This window comes from Miniopterus natalensis, chromosome 8 (genome assembly GCF_054644295.1).
Source record: "Miniopterus natalensis isolate mMinNat1 chromosome 8, mMinNat1.hap1, whole genome shotgun sequence".
NCBI classification, from domain to species: Eukaryota; Metazoa; Chordata; class Mammalia; order Chiroptera; family Miniopteridae; genus Miniopterus; species Miniopterus natalensis.
The window spans coordinates 453,309-471,833 of NC_142088.1; the positions used below are offsets into that span (position 1 = coordinate 453,309).

The 18,525-nt window shown below is 55.3% G+C and overlaps 1 protein-coding gene across 1 annotated transcript; it reads right to left on the reverse strand.

The window, feature by feature from the left end:
• Positions 1 to 3,611: 3,611 nt before the first annotated feature.
• Positions 3,612 to 16,710, reverse strand: PPP1R7 (protein phosphatase 1 regulatory subunit 7). Its single transcript, XM_087819956.1, has 10 exons — positions 16,701 to 16,710; positions 16,187 to 16,351; positions 12,561 to 12,613; positions 11,828 to 11,893; positions 11,151 to 11,281; positions 10,638 to 10,800; positions 9,014 to 9,130; positions 8,101 to 8,205; positions 5,988 to 6,074; positions 3,612 to 4,589 (listed from the first exon to the last, which is right to left on the reverse strand). Exons 1-10 carry the CDS (start codon positions 16,708 to 16,710, stop codon positions 4,413 to 4,415), a joined length of 1,074 nt encoding a protein of 357 aa, XP_087676082.1. The 3' UTR covers positions 3,612 to 4,412.
• Between the last annotated feature and the right edge of the window lie 1,815 nt (positions 16,711 to 18,525).

The following is an 18,525-nucleotide window of genomic DNA, read 5'->3' on the forward strand; positions in this document are numbered from 1 at the left end:
CCTCGCCCAGCAAATGGGCAGGCAGGGCAGGCCCTGGCACGGGGGTGGATAAAGTCCCCTGGAACAGGACCTGCCTCTGTTTGCAAAGGGGGTGTGCACTGGGATCTGCAAACAGGCAGTGCATTTCCCCGGAATGCAAAAGCTTTCTCCCCTATTTGCTTAGGGAGCTCAGGGCCCACCAGCTGCCGCCATGGAGGGTGAGGTAGAGGCGGGATTCAGCTGGACGGCCACAGGTGGGCTCGAGTCATCCTCACTTGGTGCTGTGCCCGCGAGGACATCAGGGGACCCAGGTGGCAGAACCAGCTCCGTCATTTCCTGGGTGTGGCTTCTCAGGAACATTCCGACAGCTCAGGGCCCATCTGTGAGAGGGGTCCCAGCCCTCCTCCCCAGGGCCCTGCTCCTGTCTCCTGGGAGCCCCCTCCCTCACCCTCCCAGCCCTCCTGCCACCTGTGGCTGCCGTCCCGTGAACCCCCTCAATCAGGCCCTCGTCCTGGCTGGAGCCGAGCCTGATCCCTGCACCCTTTCCAGGGGGCCCTTGAATGAAGGGTCCGGCCCCAGTGGCCAGGCTCTCTCCCTCGCTCTGCTGGGCGGCAGCTGGGTCATCCTGGGCCTGAGAGCAGCAGCACCGAGATGTCTGTCTGGGGTCAAGCTGTCCCCGCACAGACCCCGGGGGTGTCCTGTGCAAGGACTGGATTGAGGAGGGGCTTGGGGCCCAAGGAGAGTGGGAGGCAGGCTGCCAGGAAGGAGGTGGCCTCAGAACGACCCCAGGGGCCCTGGCAGGGGAGGCGTGGGAGAGGGCCGCTCTCGGGGGTCTCTGGTCTTGGTGGCAGAGTGGCTCTGGCGGCCGCAAGGCTGTTGGTCCAAGAAGAGCATCTGGGAGCAGGGAGCTGGAGCCCTGGAGGGACGTAGGCTTGGGGGGCACCGGGACCAGGGCTCACTCTGGGTGAGGTTGTTTCCATTTTCCGCAGTGTCCTACGATGCGACATTTCCCCAAGTTGTGTTACTTTTGCAGTTTTAAAAAATAAGAAAAGGAAGGAAGGGAGGCAGGGAAGGAGGGAGGGGGGAGGGAGGGATGGAAGGAGGGGGGACAGAGGGGGACGGGAGGGGGAGGGGGGAAGGGGAGGGGGAGGGAGGGGGTCCGGCTGCAACCAGCACGGGTGTCTCCTTGGGTCCCCAGCAGCAGGAAGAGCCCCGGCCCAGGCCTTGCTACACCAGCTTTATTTGACTACAGCCTTTTATATCCATTTATGTAACATTTAGAAATGCAGTGGCTCCTCGGTTTTCCAACGTCTCCGCTGACGACCGTTTCGGTTTATGAACGCCGTGAACCCGAAGTAAGGGCTTGGGTTTTGGAGGGCGCCAGGGAGAGGAGCGTGCCCCAGCTCCGCGGCCGGCGCTCAGGCTCGAAGGGTCGCCCGGAGCGGATCACATTTGAAAACTGAGGGGCCCTGTCCGCTTAGTGGAAGTCAGAATAAAAAGCTTCCAGCGACGGGCGTGACAACAGGCCTTCCTCAGCTGAGCGAGCGGGGCGGCGGGCTCCTGGGGGTCCGGGGCGCCAGGGCCGGGGGCGCCGGGTGAGCCCGCAGGTGCTCAGACCCCTGGTCCAGGCGCCCGCCCGCCCCGGCCGCGGCTCGGAAGCGGGTGAGCCCGAGCCCGAGCCTCAGCTTCCCCATCGCAACCCCCCCAGGCCCTTCCTGCCACCCACCCTCGGGTGTTAGAGCCTGCTCTGCCCGTGTCCCCTCGCCCCGGTCCTGCCCTCTTCCTCCCGGTGTCCGTGGGTCCCCTCCGGTGCGGCTCTGACCCGTTCGGCCCCTCTTCAGGGTCACCCTGCTCCGGCCCGTCCACAGCGCCCGCCTCCTTCCCAGGCACGCATCACCCGGCACCGGCACGATTCCTACTAATTACGTGGTCTGACCCACCCCCTCTGCTGGGCCCGGCGGCGGGAGGGGCGCCCTCCCCCTCTGCACCAGCGGTAGTGCCCCTGCTGCCCCCACCTGGAACTAGCCCCAGGCTTTGTCTTCTTGCAGCTCAGAGAGGGCTGGTCTAGGCTGCCCTGTGCTCACCGGTGCCCTTGGCCCAGACCCCAGGGGCCTCGATGGGGCTTAGCCCAAGCCCACCCGTCCGGCTGTAAGCGTCCCTCCTGGAGCCCTCCTGTCCCTCCCTAAGGGACAAGCACTTCCTGGCCGTGGTCTGGCGGCCCTCAGGGTGGGAGCCCAGGGTGTCCCCAGGTGCGCGAGGCTGGGTGCTCCTCTCCCACGCGGGGTCCCCTTGTCTAGCGAGCACTTCTTTGTGGGTGGCCCTCTGGCTCCTCTGATGGCCTGCTCCTGCCCTCGCCTATTTCTGCCCAGAGTCCTGTCTTTTCCCTGACGTGGGGGATTCTTTACCTCTAGTGTTGGCGCCGGTTTTAAACACGGCAACACCTCCTGCTCACTACGCTGGCCCATCGCGGGTGCTCTCCGCTCCACGGGGATTTTCACTCTTATATAAGTCACAAACCCATCAAAACCTGTCCCGTGGCTGCTCTTTGGGGTTTTAGGTTCTCCACTCTGAGCTCCCAAATAGGTTTCCCCACATTTTTTCTGAGGTTCTCAGTCCTCAGGCGGCCCTGAACGGGGCGGTGATGTCCACCCAGTGTGCACGGGAGCCCGGGTCCCCCGCTGACCACTGTCACTGCAGTGAGTCTGCAGCCTGGGCCCCGCTGACCCCCGTTACTGTGGGTCTGCAGCTGGCAGGATCCAGCAGGAAATCGCCTCTCCTACGTATCCTCAAAGCCAACTGGGCTTTTTCAGCTTCAGTGACCAGTGTGGGCCTTCTGTTCTTCCATATGAATTTTAAAGTTTAATTAGAGTTTCTCGAAAGTACAGGTGGCCTTTGGTTAGGACTGTCTGGATTTAGCACAGGGCCCCTTCCCTTCAGCCTTCCTGTTACTTCCGGAAGGGGGAGGACAGGCTGGATTTCAGTTTGCAGCTCGGTCTGAGTCCCCTCCACCGGGCTCCCCTGTGCCCTGCACCCCGTGAGGACAGAGCCTCACTCTGCCCCCAGTCTCCTCCCCACCCTCTTGCTGAAGGTTCAGGGTTTTCCTAGTTGTGTAGCAGTTACTTTAAACTCCCATCTTCCCACAAACTTTGTTGCTCCCTTTCTACACCAGGGTGAGCATTCCTCCTTTTTAAGTTCCTTACTTGGATTCTTTTCTTTTTGGGGTGAGATAAGTTTTTCTACGCGGGCACCCCATCCTGAACCTCGTGTCTGAACGCGTCTCTCTGTCCCAGACACATGGTGTTTGGCTGAGGGCTGGCCGGCACCCCAGAGGCCCCCCCCCGGAGTTTGCTCAGTCAGGTCAGTTTATTCTGGCAAAGATTCAAGTCAGGACTTGACATGACCTTCAACCTTAGGGCAACCACTGCCATGCCCACGGCTTCCCTGGCCCAGGATCACCGCCGCCCGAGGGCTCCCACGTGCTCCGGCTCCCAGGGCCGCCTGTGCACGGCGGTGTCACAGGTCCCCGGGCAGTGCCGGCCAGGAGGACTCCCTGGCGGTCAGGCGGGCTGCCCTCGAGAGGTGGCTACTGAGCACTTGGGATGTGCCGAGCGCAACCGAGAAACTGAGTTTTTAATTCCACTTTATTTTAACGCAGTTAAACGTGAACCGAACCGGCCACGAGTGGCAGCATGTGGCTCCTACACTGGGCCGGGCAGCTCCGGAAAGTGGGGAGCAGGGGCCCTGTGGTGACCACGCGTGGTCCTCATTCTGCTGAGGAGAACTGAGACCCAAGGACGACCAGGTTCACGCAGACTAATCAGACGTGGGGCTGCTGAGGTAAATTTTAAAAAACACGAGCCGACAGAAGAATGGGGTCAGAGTGGGAGGCAACGTCACAGGTGGCTGAAGGTGAGCTCCCTGCAAAGACTGAGAAGACTCAGGTGGGTGCACCTTCTGTGAGTGGCAAGGTGACCTCAGAGGGCCTGGGGGTGCGGTGGGGGCCGGGCCCGCACACTCCACTGCTCTCTAAGGGAGCTGAGGGTCACGGCAGAGGGCCGAGCCACCTTTACCCACCATTTGGTTTCTTTTTAAATATATAAAGTGTTTTAAACACTGGCATCGACTGGTCTAAAAGACTGGGAAGCTCTGGGCTGACAGGCCTCAGGCCTCTGGGACGCCCTGAATGCCCCCCAGCAGCACACAGGTGCCTGGGTGACCTCCTGAGGGGACACAGAGCAGAGGCCGCCGTGTGGTGCGAGGAACAGCACGCCTCTCAGAGCGCGAGCGGCGGACACACGGCAGTGATCACTCAGTGCCTTTTATTGCCATTGGGTTGTGACCGTTGATAGTGACGATTCAGGAGCAACAGGTAGATTAAAAAACCGTGGCCGGGAAGTTCATTTGGAGAGAGGAGCAGGTGAGGGCGAGGAGGGTCAGAACCTGACGAAGGTGGCGTCGATCTGCCGCACGCTGGGCAGCGCCAGCATCACCTTCCGCCGGTACTGCGGGTCCTTCTGCAGGGGGTTCCGCTCCAGGTACACCGTCTCCAGGCTCTTGGCTCCCTTTAGCTCGTCCAGGTCGCTCCAGCTCTCGAGGAGGTTGTCGTTCATCTGCGGGGACCACACAGACGGACGCACACAGACACGAAAACGTAACGAGACAGAAAGCGCGCATGTATTTATGAGCAGCTGTCACTTCTCTGTGACTTGCTTGCTTGCTCCTGCCCGCTGCTCCCACGCGGCTCTGCACGGCCGTCTTTAACATAAGGAGTCACCTCACGGGCAGATTCTACGAGCACCTGCTCACTGTCGCCTCGTCACCCTCCACCCGACTGGAGCCCAGGATTGTCAGCCAGATGGGAAAGTGTCTGGACACCAGAGGCGGCTCTGCCCTGCCCACTGGTGGTCTGAGGGACAGCGTCCCATGTTCCAGGGCAGGTGCTACCCAGCCGCCTGCCTCCTGGGGAGCCAGGTGCACTGCTGGCCCCTCCCTGTCTCACAGCCCATGTCCCACATGCTGTCTCTTGCAGGGCGTGCAGAGGAACCCCACCCTTCAGAAACACGACTTCAGTGTCAGCTGTGTCCCCAAACCTTCTGCCAGTGACCCCCTTGTGACGCAGTTCCTGTCTCTGGTTGGTTTAGTTTCTCTGTGTGGTTTCCTGGTCCCTTCAGAGCCAAATCCCCTCAGTGCGATGTGCCCAGCCCTCCAGCAGTCACCTTCCCTCAGGGTGCTGCACGGGGCTCAGCCCAGCACACCACCTCCTTGCTGTCTGGTCTGGCTTCCCTGGCATGATCTAGCACCAGATGGGACACCACCCTAGGCTCAGTGCTTTAATAAGAGGCAAGGGACATTTTCACATGGGCCCCTGTGTTCTAGGGACACTTGGATGACCCTTTGAGAGGAAATGAAAGCAGACAGGACATCAGCAGGGTCCACAGCATGAATTAAGAGTGACCATGTTGAGGACAATGCTCACTCCACAGCATCACAGGAGCATGAGCTTCGGGATGAGCAGTAAACATGCCTCGAACACCCATGGGATCCTGACACCGAGGACGACTTCACCATCATCTGCAGCCCACTTAGAGGGGTGTGCAGACCCCTGACATCCGTTTCTCTTCCAACTGACTGGACAGACTCCCCGAGCCACACTGCAGCAATAGGACAGCTTGAAGAGATTCCAGGTGATGCCTGAGGACACCCGGCCCTCTGAGCTGTGTGGCCCTCTGGTCACATGGCAATGCTCAGGTCTAACCCCACGGAACAAGGCGCTCGCCTCCACCTGCACAGCAACCACCCAGTCAGACAGTTGGGTATGTGGGCCAGAGACCCGCGTTTTTAACAAGCTCCTGGTGATGCTGATGCCACTGGCCCAGACAAAGCTGCCACCAGCTTCCAACCTCCGTGCACGGCCGTCTTAGCGCACACCCCATCACCCTGCACAGCCTGAGGCTGCACCCCCACACTCATCAACCACTTCACCCGCCACCTGGCCGTGTTCGACTCACCCAGAATTCCTGCAGCTCTGTTAGATGGCTGACATTTTCAATCTTTTTGATTCTGTTTGCTGCGATGTCCAGCATCGTGAGTTTGTTCTGAAATAGGAATGTTTGTCCTGGGTTACCTCCATGACCATGCACACAGCTTAGCACTACAGGCCAGCCACCCTAGCTGCCCTCAGAGCAGGGGCACGCTGACAGGGACAATGACACCACCCAGAGCTCTGAAGTGCGTGGCTCCTCTGCCTTGTCCCCCATTTCTGACCAGGTCCTGTCTCCCCTTCTCTACTGCACCCCAGGACTCTGAGGCCAAGCCTCCCAAGTTCATGGGAAAGTTAAAGAACATCCCAATTAAATTAAAATACCCTCCCTCCCCCCAAGCATGCAGCCAGCAGCTCTGCTGACTCAGAGGTCTCTGGCCCTAGTGTCTGACTCCTTGTGGGCCTCCCCCATGTCCCACCCCCACGAACTACCCAGTGAGGAGCTGGAGCTGTGTCCACAGAAGCTGGCACCCATGCTGGCTCGTCACTTGTCCTTAGCCTGGTGAGCGCCCGTCATGCTCTGGGGGATTCAGAGCTAATAGGGACTAGAGGGGGGCCTGTGGCTAGCCCTTGGGTGCACGGTAGGGGCATGGCAAGGACAGGCCAGGTCTACGTCCCTGACGGCAGGTCTCTCCAGCTTGCTGCCCATGTTCTGCAGTAGGTGCAGGTGCAGAAATGGGCAGAGCTGAAGTGCCTGAGACACGCAGGATCTGACCTCCCCGAAGTCTCCGTGCATAGGCTCAGCAGCAGGGTGGGGTCCCTGCTGCCAGAACCGACCCTGAAGCTCTGAGGACAGAGCCACGCACTTCCTCATGTTTTTCTGGGGAGCTGGACAACGTTTTGAAAGCAAACCAGTAAGACTCTTCCTCCCTTCCCCCCAAAAAAAGGCAAGTGGGGAGAGCAGGCACCAGAGGCCCCGACTCCCAGTGGAGAGCAGAGTGGAGGAGCACTAAGGAGCCGGAGGGGATCGTTTGTGGTGTTGGGACAGGGGATTTGCCATTTGGGAAAAATATACATTTACTACCTTACCTCCCAACACAAAAATAAATGCCAGGTAAGGGGGGAGATAAAACTCAGTAGAAAGTACAGGTGTGTATCTGAGTTCTAGCTGACAAGCGGTCCCAGGAGAAGAGTCGCTCGATTGGGACACACATAGTCAGGTAACTACCTTCAGGGCAACGCCCGCTCTGTTTCTGTTGTTTCAGAGGCCTGGGGAGTCCTAACCTTGTGACTCATCCGAGGGCGGTGGCTCCTAGGCCTGGGCCTCTCTGAGCACAACCTGCCAGCTCCAGTCCCACGGCTTCACCCAGTCCCACCTCAGAACCACGCCTCAACATACAGAGAAGGCGACTACACTTCCACAGGCAAATCCCAACTTTCCCCACATTTTATGTGGATGTTTGTGGCATGAAACTCAGAACATCGTTTCCCCCAACATTACTCATGGCGGCTAGGCCAGGGGCTGAGGTGAAGGCTGGAGGAGCCTTTCCTGATCAAGATGCTGTCTGCATGAGCAAGTGACCAGTCAGGTAACTGCTGACCACTGGAGAGAGCAAAGCAACCCAGGAAAACGGAATGAGCAGAGCCCTTCATTTGCTTGACGGCTGCCCTGAGAAAGCAACCAGGAGGGTCAGGGCCTCTGCGGGAGCTTCGGGCAAAGCTGCCCCTCACTCACGCACCTGAGGCTGCCCTGGGCTGAGCAGCAGGCCTGGGGTGGGGGTGTGGAGTGTGGACAGGCCTGTCCTCACCAGGGATGGTGAGGAGGAGGAAGGTGCACCCTTGCAAATGCCTACAGTACCGCTGGAGGCCATGCTGTGGACACTGCCCTGTGGGGCCCTCACTGCCTGTGCTGACCCTGGCCGTGGTGGGGCCCTCAGCTCAGGGCTTGCTCAGGGGGCTGTCCTGCATGTCCTGGTGAAGGGGAACTGCTCCATCTGCAGGGCTGGGAGGTCTCTAGGAGAAACCTCCGGAGGCAGCACCTACTGAAGGCCAGCTCAGAGGCGGCAGTGTGCTGCTGGCCAGCTGCCGGCCGCCTGAGCCTGCGGCAGCCTAAGCCCACCACCCGTAGACAGGGGTCTTACATTGTTTTCCAGGCCCTCAATGACCTCGATGCCGTTGTGGCTGAGGTACAGCTCCCGCAGGTTCACCAGGCTCTGCAGACCCTCGATCTTGGTCAGCCGATTGCTCTGGGAGGGAGAGCCGACAGTTGTCAGAATGTGTGGAGGGCGTGAGATACAACAGCTTTTAGGAAAGGAAGTTTCTCTTGCTGGAGGATTGGACACAGGGCATCCCACTTAAAATGGGCAGCAGGGGCTTATGAAAGAGAAAGGACAGCACCTCCAGTCTGTTGTCCTGGGCTGCGACTCACGGTGAAGGTCGGAGGTCTTTATGCAAAGAACTCACTGTTTTTAGATGCACTGGGGGGGGGGGGGGGGGCATTTACCTCAATCAGCTTAGGATTCAAGTGTCAAGACCACTGAATGTCTTAAAATAAATTCTCATCTCTTTTCATTTCTTTTGGGATATACTGTAACTCAGATTGAAGTATGAGGCACCGCCACACCCAGGCCCTGTCAGAATACCCGCCACATCCTGCCTCCGGGTCAGACGGAAAAGGTCTTGTGAGCCTGGCAATACCCAGGTGCTGAGCGATTCCCAAACGCAGAGCAGAGGGAACCATGCCTACCCCTGAGCCAAATGGTCAGGAACACGTGGAACAAACTTGTTCTTCTGAAGATGCCCCTTTGCCTAAACCCTCCTGGGACTTTTACCAGGATGAGGAATGTGAGCCGTAAAGAACAAAGGGCTAGTCTGACGCAGGTGCGCACACGGGAGCTGTGTGTGTGAGATCTAAGGCTTCCACTGCCTGTGATGCAGTGCTGGTCATGGGCGCAGCGGGAGAGAAAACTGTGCTGAGCGGCAGCTCTGGCCTGGCGGTGAGGCCAGGAGGCCCCTGCAGGTGGGGTTGGGGGGTGGACAAGGCTTGAGCAGTACCTGCATACTGAGGACTCTCAGGTTGGAGAGTGCGTCCAGGTTCTGAAGTTTAGTGATCTTGTTTTTCCCCAAAAACAAACTGTCCAGACTGGTTAATGTGTCGATATTTTCAATGGCCTGTGAAAAGGGCAGAGCATCAGTTGGCACGCGGGCCGCCTGCTTCCCCGGGGGAACAGTGCTCTCTGGACTTGGCCCTGAGTGTCAGGCAAGTTACTGTCTCACTCTGGAAATGTTCCAGTGAAATCTTACTTGAAAGCACAGAATGAAAAATACCGAGGACAAGGAAGGGTCCGAGGCCTGTCTCTTGGGTTTACTCTCAACCTCCCTCCGTGGACCAGTTCTGGGGTTCTGAGCAGATGCTCCCCTGCTGGTCTGCGTGGGGTTACAGTGCATCTGTCGGCCTTGGTCTCCCCAGAAGCGAGCCCCAGCAGGGCCTGGCGGTGCCCCTCTTCCTCGCCCCCCTTTCCTCGTCTTCCCCGCAGTGGTGCTGAGCACTGAGCTCCGGGCACAGCAGGGTTAATGAAGCTGCACCGACTAGATCTGTTTCCCTCCTCAGCACGGCGGGAACCCCGCAAGTGCACGAGGTGCAGCTTCTCTGCCCATCGAGGCAGGACTTGGCTGGGGCCTGTGGGGATGGAGCCTCGGGGAGATACCCTTAACTGCTACCGCCTGCGCTAATTTGTGACGAGCCACCTTCTCCTGGAACGTGCCACAGAGACACTTAATAAAACACTGACATGGCTACTCTCTGGTTTTAAACGTGAGGCTTTGCTGTCTGCTGCCATATTACCGCCAACAGTGTCTGTCACAAGAGGCCCTCACCACAACCACCTCTTTGGTTTGTGTCCTGCCCAGCTCTCAAGGGCCAAGCCAGACCGACAGCCATCTGCTGTAAACTCCCAAAAGCCACATGAAGGGCTGCTTCCCACAGGGAAGGAGGGGAGATGTGCTCAAAGACACCTGAGCTGGCTGCTCAGAAAGGCCAGTGGGAGCAGAGGCATGGCCCTCGGCCTCGCTGGGATGTCAGTGGAACGAAGGACCTCTGGTTGGCACTGGCCTCATCTCTGTCTGGGGAAGCCTCTCTCTTCTTTGCTGGCTGCTTCCCCCTGATGGCTGTCTTCCTGTGACCCCTCCCAGGCCCCCTCCCCGAACTCTTCCAGGTGGCTGTATCAGCTGGGTCAGGACTCCATCTGCTTCCATGGAACCAGACCCTTCCCCCCAGTCTCTCATCCCACTGCAGTCTGATGCTTCCCAGGCTTCCTGTGCCCCAGTGGAGTCAGGCCACTGTTGGCCCCTCTGCTCAATACATGGTCATGTCAGGCAGGCTCCCCCAGAAACACAACCATCCGCACATTTAGAAGCCAAGTGTTTGGGGCTGACCAGTTTGCCTCAGGCAGAACATGATTGGGATGGTTTGCTGAGAGTTTAGCAGTGATTGGGAGGGAGAGCAAGTGAGCCTAAGTGCAGCAGGCTTGTCTGCTCCATCTGGGCACACTCTTACTAACACTGATCCCACTTACTATTTAAAAAACCCACAAAACTTCTGTTTCTGGAAAAAGTAAATACATAAAATCACACCATATGGAAAATACACTTCCTGTCCCCCGGACGTGCCCACACCTACCCGGATGCGGTTGGACCCCAGCTCCAGCATCTCCAGTTGATGTAAGTTGCTCAAGTTCTCAATTTTATTGATTTTATTGTTGACCAAGAAGAGTTTTTTCAGTTGTGTCAACTTGTCCACCCCTTCAATGTTTCTCAGTAGGTTAAAGGAAATATCTAGAATCCTGGAACGAACAAAACATTCATTTTTTAATGTGCACAGGCTACATAGAACTCAGAATATACCTGCCTCAGGGCGGCATCCCACCCAGGAGCATCCTCCAGGGCCCCCAGTGCCCAGCTCCTAGGGGCTGCACTGGGGGCAGAGACCATGCCATTCCCGGCTGGACCAGCCAGCAGCCTCCACCCAAAGGCTTATGTGCAGGTTGGGACCAGGCAAGCTGATGCCACCTATGGAGCCAGGTGCGAGCAGGACCCAATGGCAGAGGTGGCCTCTCCAGGGCTAAGCCAGGGCACAGACTGGTTCTGGGGACACAGGTCAGGCCCTTGGCCATCCCTGGGGCTCAGGACTCACTCCAGCTCTGTCAGTGTGTCCAGATTCTCAATCTTCTTGATCTGGTTGTCATACAGGTCGAGCTCTCGGAGACTGTTCAGTTCCTCCAGGTTCTCAATACACTTGATTAGATTCTGACGGAGGCAGAGTGTCTGGGGGTGGAAAAAGGACACTTGACACAGGCAACACGCAGGGAGGTCATGGAAAAGCCTTGTGGGGGGATGTGGTTTTCCTCCCGTTGTTGTCTGGAAAGGGGCTGGCATGGGGAGGATGGCAGGCACACACGGGAGGCTCAGGCAGGCCATTCTGAACAGACCTACTAGGTGAGGGAGGCCTTGGTCAGTTTGGGGTGTGTACTATTTCCTGGCAGAGCAAACCCTTGGGTTCAGTTTTGAAAAACAGATTTAACTCAGGCGAGTTCAGGACTGTGGTCTGGTGTAGGCTCAGCTGCAGGCCCTGAACTGAGGCTCTAGGAGCAGGGGTGGGTCAGAGCTGCGGCCTGAACTTGGCTGAGTCACAGACACCTGCACTGCTCTGCGAACCTGCCGTGTTCAAGTCAAAGCAGATGTAGGTGGCACCTCCTGTGGGACTGTGCCTGCCTCAGAACTGCTTCTCAGTTATGGATTTACCTATCCTGAAGGTGGGACGAGCTCTGGACTGCCACAAGGTCACCTCATGTGAAAGTACAGACCTCTCACCTTCACTTTCTTTAGAACCTCAAATCCTTCAATTTTTCCAATGCGATAGTGATTCAGGTCAACATCCTGAAACAGAAAAGAAACTGAGCTTAGCTGAGGGAAGTGCCTGAAGCCCTGTTTCCTACAACAGGAGCTGAAAGGAGGCCTGCTAGGTGGTGGAGGGGAGAGTGAGGGAGAATCGTTGAGGCATTGCCACAAGGGAGTCTACAGCAGACAGGTGATAGGGACATGGAGGTGAACTTCAAGATGCTTGTGGGTTTAGCTATGATTTATCGTAGTTTTATGTAAAACTAAGCCTCCAAGTGCACGGTATGTAAAGTCTTCCTCTCAGCCCCTAGCGCCTTTGAGCACACCACAAGCTGCAAGGAGGATCACCTACCAGGGCACCACTAGAGGCTCCGTGGTTGATTATTATGCACAGGTGGTCTGCTTTCTCAGTCTTCCACAAGCCCTGGATTGTGGCTGCTTTTCAGTTGGGGATGTTAGGACCCCACATTTACAATGCAAACATTAGACCCATTGGTTTATGAGTTAAAGGTCACTACAGTTAAACAGAAATGGGATTTTAATCACTATTAAAAACAATAGGAACCCAAGGGATCTGACCCACAAAGGGAGGCTTGGACAACCTCCCCTAGGGGATGCTTACTAATCTGGCACCTCCAAAAAAGATAACCTGACATGAGAGTGTCCATCACTCTGCCCTGAGGCTGGGTTGAGCAGGCGGCATTACCTCTGCATCTCTGTCCAGGGTAATGGTCTCCATATCCACAGGCAGCTCTTGTCCTAAAAAAGTAAGAGGAAAGAGCCCACTCAGAGCCTCCATGGCAGGAGGCAGCAGTTGGCCTCATGAAGAGCTTGCAGGTAGGCCGCCTGGCTCAGAATGGACGCAGAGGAGACATCAGCAGGTGATACCTGGAGGATCTGAATGGCAGGAGAGCCAAGTAACACTCTGTGTCAGCTGTGGTCACCTTTCTAGTTTCCGGAATTGTTTCCAAACTCCCATCTGCACCACAGAGTGTCCCAAGAAAGGAAATGTGGTCTGAGGCTGGCCACCCACCTACCACTTCTGGTGACACCCAGAGCTGCGTAACTGGCAGCAGGCCCCCCCCCTCCCCCCCCGTTTGTGGCAATAAATCAAGCCATTTGACTATAGACTGCACTGGGCATATCAGATGTTCTAGGATGTGCTTTTTATTGCTTTGGAAAGTGGCCCAGCATCTATGAGGCATGGCTCAGCAGATAGGATCAGCCCTGCTTAAAAATTTAAACACACTTCTCGACTGGGAGGCCAGGAGCTGATCCCAGCAGAGGACCCTCACCCTGCAACCGGGCTTTAGACTCCTGGGACCTCAGGTGCCCGAGGAGGGTTGCAAGAACCACTCTTGCTGTGGAGTTCACACCTCGAATTAGCAGCCCCCCACCCCATCTTCATTTCACCTGAACCTATCTGAACATTTATGTTTAAAAGGGTTAAACTCTTAAAAAGAATAACAGTAGTTCCTTGATTTCACCAACTGTCTTATGCTGTCTTCTCCCACTGAGTGAGTTCTGCCTGAATTAGGATCCAAAGGTCACATATTGGCTAGAGGGCATTTCTCTAAGGACCCTCTCTGCTCCCTCATGTTCTGTTGGAGAAGCTGGCTCCTGTCTCACGGAGCTTCTCCAGGTCGAAGTGAGTGCCTGCCGTTGTGTCTGCTTCCTGTGAACTGGCTGTTACCAGCCTGCCTGGCTCCCACTGTTGCCCCTTCCCTACAGCAGAACTACGCCCACCTCTGCAGTGCAGCGTGTTTGTGGCCCATCTCCCGAGGTAAGCCTGGGCCCTGGACTGCAGGCCTCAGGGGGTGCACCTGACACAGGACCAGTTTTATTGGGAAGCACCAGCTGAGTTCACTTACTAGTTTTTTCACTATATCTTTTCCATAATGACTGACTGAGGCTAAATTAAAAAAATGTCATTTACAGTTTATCCATAACTTTATGGGATATCACCAACCTAAGAATTAAATATAAGAAGCTAGGCAAAACTGAGAGAGGTACCCAAGTTACCGGCCCCTCCTCCAAGACAGCCTACATTCACCGTTAGGACCTAGGATGCTGCAGTGAGAGACGCTACGCAGTAGAGGCTGGGCACCTGGTCACTCAGTGTCCCAACCAGGACACTTCATAGTAGAAAGGGCACCACAGACAATCATGCTGGGCCAGCAGGTGGAAACTAGGGCTTTCCGGCTCCTCAGAACACGTGGTTACCCGGCTTAAAGGGGTTCTGTCTGTAATCCATCCAGCAGAGGACAGGCCCCCAAAAGGTCAGCTTAACCTTTGAAACAGTTACTAGCCTAGACAGTGTCTTGTGATATCTTAGGGAAAATAAGTAAAAGGGAACAGCTGACATGTTTGAATTTGTTTTATTTGAATTAAGACTTAAATACAGGTAGGAGCAAGTCCTGCTTTCTCTAAGGACTCACAAAAATGTTTATTCCCCACAAACTTCTAATCAGCTAGTTATCTGGAGGAAGGGATGCTGGGGTTAGATAACCAGGTTCAAATCTAGCTCTTCCACTTTGGGACTGTGTGCCCTTGGGCGCATTGTAGTGAGCCTGTGTTCACCAGCTAGGCAGAGGAAGCCCACACAGAGCTCGGTCACCTCTCCAGTCCAGCACAAGCAGCGGTGTTCATGCGTCAGGACAGCTGATGCTCCCCCTGCTTGGCTTCTCAGGCCTCAGTCAGACGGCACTGAAAGCTTTCACCGTCACTCCCGTGTACTTATCCCACCCCCGTCACCTCCAGAATATCAACTACAGTTCTAAAACGTGACAGGTACTCTTGTGGTAATCTCCTTAGCTTTAAAATTAGGTTGCCATAGTTACCAATCATCACTGGCACAGAGAGCACAATGCTGTTTTAAAAATTTGTTTTGGCCCGGCCGGGCGTGGTTCAGCGGTTGAGCATTGACCTAGGATCCAGGAAATCGTGGTTTGATTCCTGGTCAGGGCACATGCCTGGGTTGTGGGCTCAGTCCCCAGTCGGGGGCATGCAGGAGGCAGCCGATTAATGACGACTCTCTCATCACTGATGTTTCTATCTCTTCCCCTCCCTCTCCCTTCCTCTCTGAAATCAATAAAGATATATTAAAAAAAAAAAGATATATTTAAAAAAAGTTATTTTGGTTGTTATAAATTTTTGTTTTTATTATTAGAAAGATAATGTATGACCACTACCTTAAACATCCATACATTGTACATCAACCTAGAAAATGCAAAAAGTACAAGGCCCTCACCAACCTGCTGTTCAGAGGTCAACAACCTTCAATAACAGCTCGATATGTTTTCTTCCTTGAGTAGGTAAAACCACACACTATTAATAGTCTTTAAATAAAAACAAGATCTTAACATGAATGCTGTTTGGGGCTTTTTCCACCTAATACTATATCTTGGACAGCTCTTTGTCTGTTCATATGGTTTCTACTCTCATTCTTTTCAATGTAAATCGATTTCCTAAGCCACAAGCAAATGGGCTAAGATCATTGCTGGAGTGAGAAACCTACCATCACATGCTGAGGACTGGCCTCTTGTATCCGGGTTCACACTGCTGTTCCTCTTATTCACTAATACCACATGAGGCCACTGGGACATTTTCCACATAAATGGATTTTCCTAATACCCAGGAAGAAGCCCACCCTCAGGCCTGGTTCCCTGAGACATTACAGTGCTATTCTGAGAGCCATGTGTGACTGCGGTAGGAATTCAAAGCACAGGAATCAGCCCGGCTGGTGTAGCTCAGTGGCTGAATTTCGACCTAGGAACCAGGAGGTCACAGTTTGATTCCAGGTCAGGGCACATGCCTGGGTTCATGGCTTGATCCCCAGCAGGTGGCATGCAGGAGGCAGCCGATCAGTGACTTTCTCATCATTGATGTTTCTATCTCTCATTCCCTTTCCTTTCCTTTCTCTGAAATCAATAAAACATTTTAAAAAGAAAAAGAAAAAGGCATAGTAGTCAGCCATAATGTTTATTGCAAATCTCACTTTCTGATCATATGGTTAATAAAACAATTTTCTGGTTCTGCCCCAGGTGACACACTAGTACCAATATCATCAACAGTATTTGCCTTCAGCGTAATTAGAAAAATGGCACCCTGCCTGCAGGTGCTGTCAGAGCCAGCTGGCTAGGGGGGCATCTCCGAGGGGCCCTGCTCCCAGCCCACCGAGGGCCTCTGTGGCTGCACTAGCAGACCAGCACCCAGCACAGTGGTCTTCCCCAGGATGACACATGCCGCCACCTTGGGAAGGGGGACAGGTCATGTGCAGCATTGCTTGCACCCACCCTTGCAGTGACCAAGGTTCTTAACTGGGCCTGATACCTTCTGGTTCTTCCTCCCTCCGCTCCTCTCCATCCTTCAGGCTGTGCTCGCTGTGGTCTGCCACTATACCGCTGCTCTGCTTTTTCCCTTCCTCGTCGCCCGATTCTTCAGACTCGACCCGCCTGTCAACTGAACGCACACAGATCAGTGAGAATTCCCATCCACCTCATGTTCTCTTTGAAGTACATATAAGAGACTGGCATCCAGTTGTAAGTCAAAAACTTCACTTAGAAACATTTGTTGAATTCGGTTCAATGAACATTTGAGTGTCTTCCATGTCCCAGGCACCATCTGCACAGTGGCAGGGAGAACTGGGGATGGGGCGGGGACGGGGCAGGGAGGCGACACGGGCATGAAGGTGAGTATCTCACGGTTCCTGCCCTCAAGGAACTCGTGAAGAGTCGCCAGGTGTTCTGAAAGCCCTGGGATGTTGTGATTAAATGTCTGAATGCTACAATGTAGTGAAGCCTGGATATCTGCGTAGAGGGACCACTGTGACCCTTCCACCACGTACCTTCATCCATGCTCCACTATCCACGTGGCCAAGAAAACCAGCCCAGTTCACAGGCCCATGTTCTGAAAGAAATCAAGACTGACTCAAATCAGACTGTGGGCGGGAGCTCTAGTGAAAGAGGAGAAGACGGCCCATGGCGCTAACTGCCCCTGTGCAGGTCATGGATGCTAACCCTCACGACCGTGACGCCCGCCAGCTCAAAGCTTTGAAGGGCTTGTCAATAAGTATTTTTTGAATTAATAAATAAGGCAGTGATTAAATGTGGCAGACTGGTAAAAATTCATTGGCAAAACTGTAAAATAATGTTCCTTTGTCCTTTCTTTCACAGCCTCTTTTGGAAGTCTGTCTGGAAGGCCCAAAGCACTTAGAACTTACTTGGAATCATCAACCTGAGAGATTTCTTGTTCCTGATTCCAGCTTATCTACAGAGGGGAAGGAAGTTCTGTTTCATTTCTCTGTCTCCCACTGGGCCTAATAAGGAAGCATCCAGGAAAGGACTGGGGGACAAAACATAACACCCCTGTGAAATCCACCTGAAAACCTCCAAATCTGCGCCTCTTCCCTGCCCCTGGTAACTGCCTTGGCTCAGCTACTTACTGCCTGTGGCCTGGGCTCCTGCTGGGCCTCCTAACTAACTGGTCTCTCTCTGTGGCTTGTCTGACCCTGTCTAGTCTATTTTCCATTGCTGGAGACTCTGACTGGATTCTAAAATCCAAATCTGATCTGACTCTGAAAACTTCTGGAATGCCAATGGCTCCTCCTGAGTGTGCACCTTGCCCCTGGAGGCCCAGCTTGGCAAGTTACTTCCTTTTCTAAGCCTTAGCCTCCAAATCTGCAGAAGGGAGCTAGTATAGCAACTGTATCTTAGAGTTGCTCAGAACTAAATTAGAAAAGGCACAGAAGCAGCTAGCTTTTAACATTTATTAAAGCAGTAGATATTTAATAATAAATACATTATAAGTACTCCCTGCTTCTCCAAAATTCACTTTATGCCACGTTATCTTTAAGAGAGAACTATATAGTTGTTTCACTAATGACAGAACCGTAAAGAGAATTTTCTCTTTCATGAAAAAAATTCTGAATAGCAAAAACAGTGTCATTTTGTTTTGCAAAGAGTTCTAGTAGAGGCAGGTCGCACCCCAGGCAGCCGGAGCGGCACCACCGAGCTCCGTCCCCGGGGACTGCGCCCGCCCGCGGCATGCTCTGCGCGTCCATTAGCGAGATGCGCCCTAAGGCGCGGCTTCTCCGCTCTGTGCCATCTGGCTCTGGAAGGTTCCACAGGAGCGCTCTGCTCTTAGGCAGCGAGGCACCTGCTGCCAGGCACGGGCACTGGCCCAGGCTCCGGGAGGGCGGGCTCTGCGGGGCCTCGCCCGGGAGGGGGCTCGGCTGGGGAAGGGCGCCGGTCTGAAACCTGGGGCTCTGGCCTTTGGGGCACGGGACAGACAGGGTGCAGGGTGGCCCTGGGGCTGGCGAGGGACTGGCCGTGGGCGCGGAAGGTGTCGGAGCCGGCTGTCGAGCGGGGGAGACGGAGGGGGAGACCGCCTGGGCGCGGGTCGTATTTGCCCTCGGCCACGACGCGGAGAGGGCGCGGGTGGCGCGAGCGCGGGGAAGCGCAGGAGAGGAAGGGGCACCTCCTCGCTGAATCAAAAAGGCCCACGGGCCCCTAGTCCAGGGCCCTTCAGGAGCCTCCCCGGACGCCCCACGCCCACCAAAACCGGTGTCCCCGCTCCAACTCGCCCTCTGCCCCGGCTCCGTGGTTTCCCTCGCTCTCCCCCACCTGGGACCTGGCTGAACCCGTCCCGCCCGACCGGAGCCGGCTGCGGGG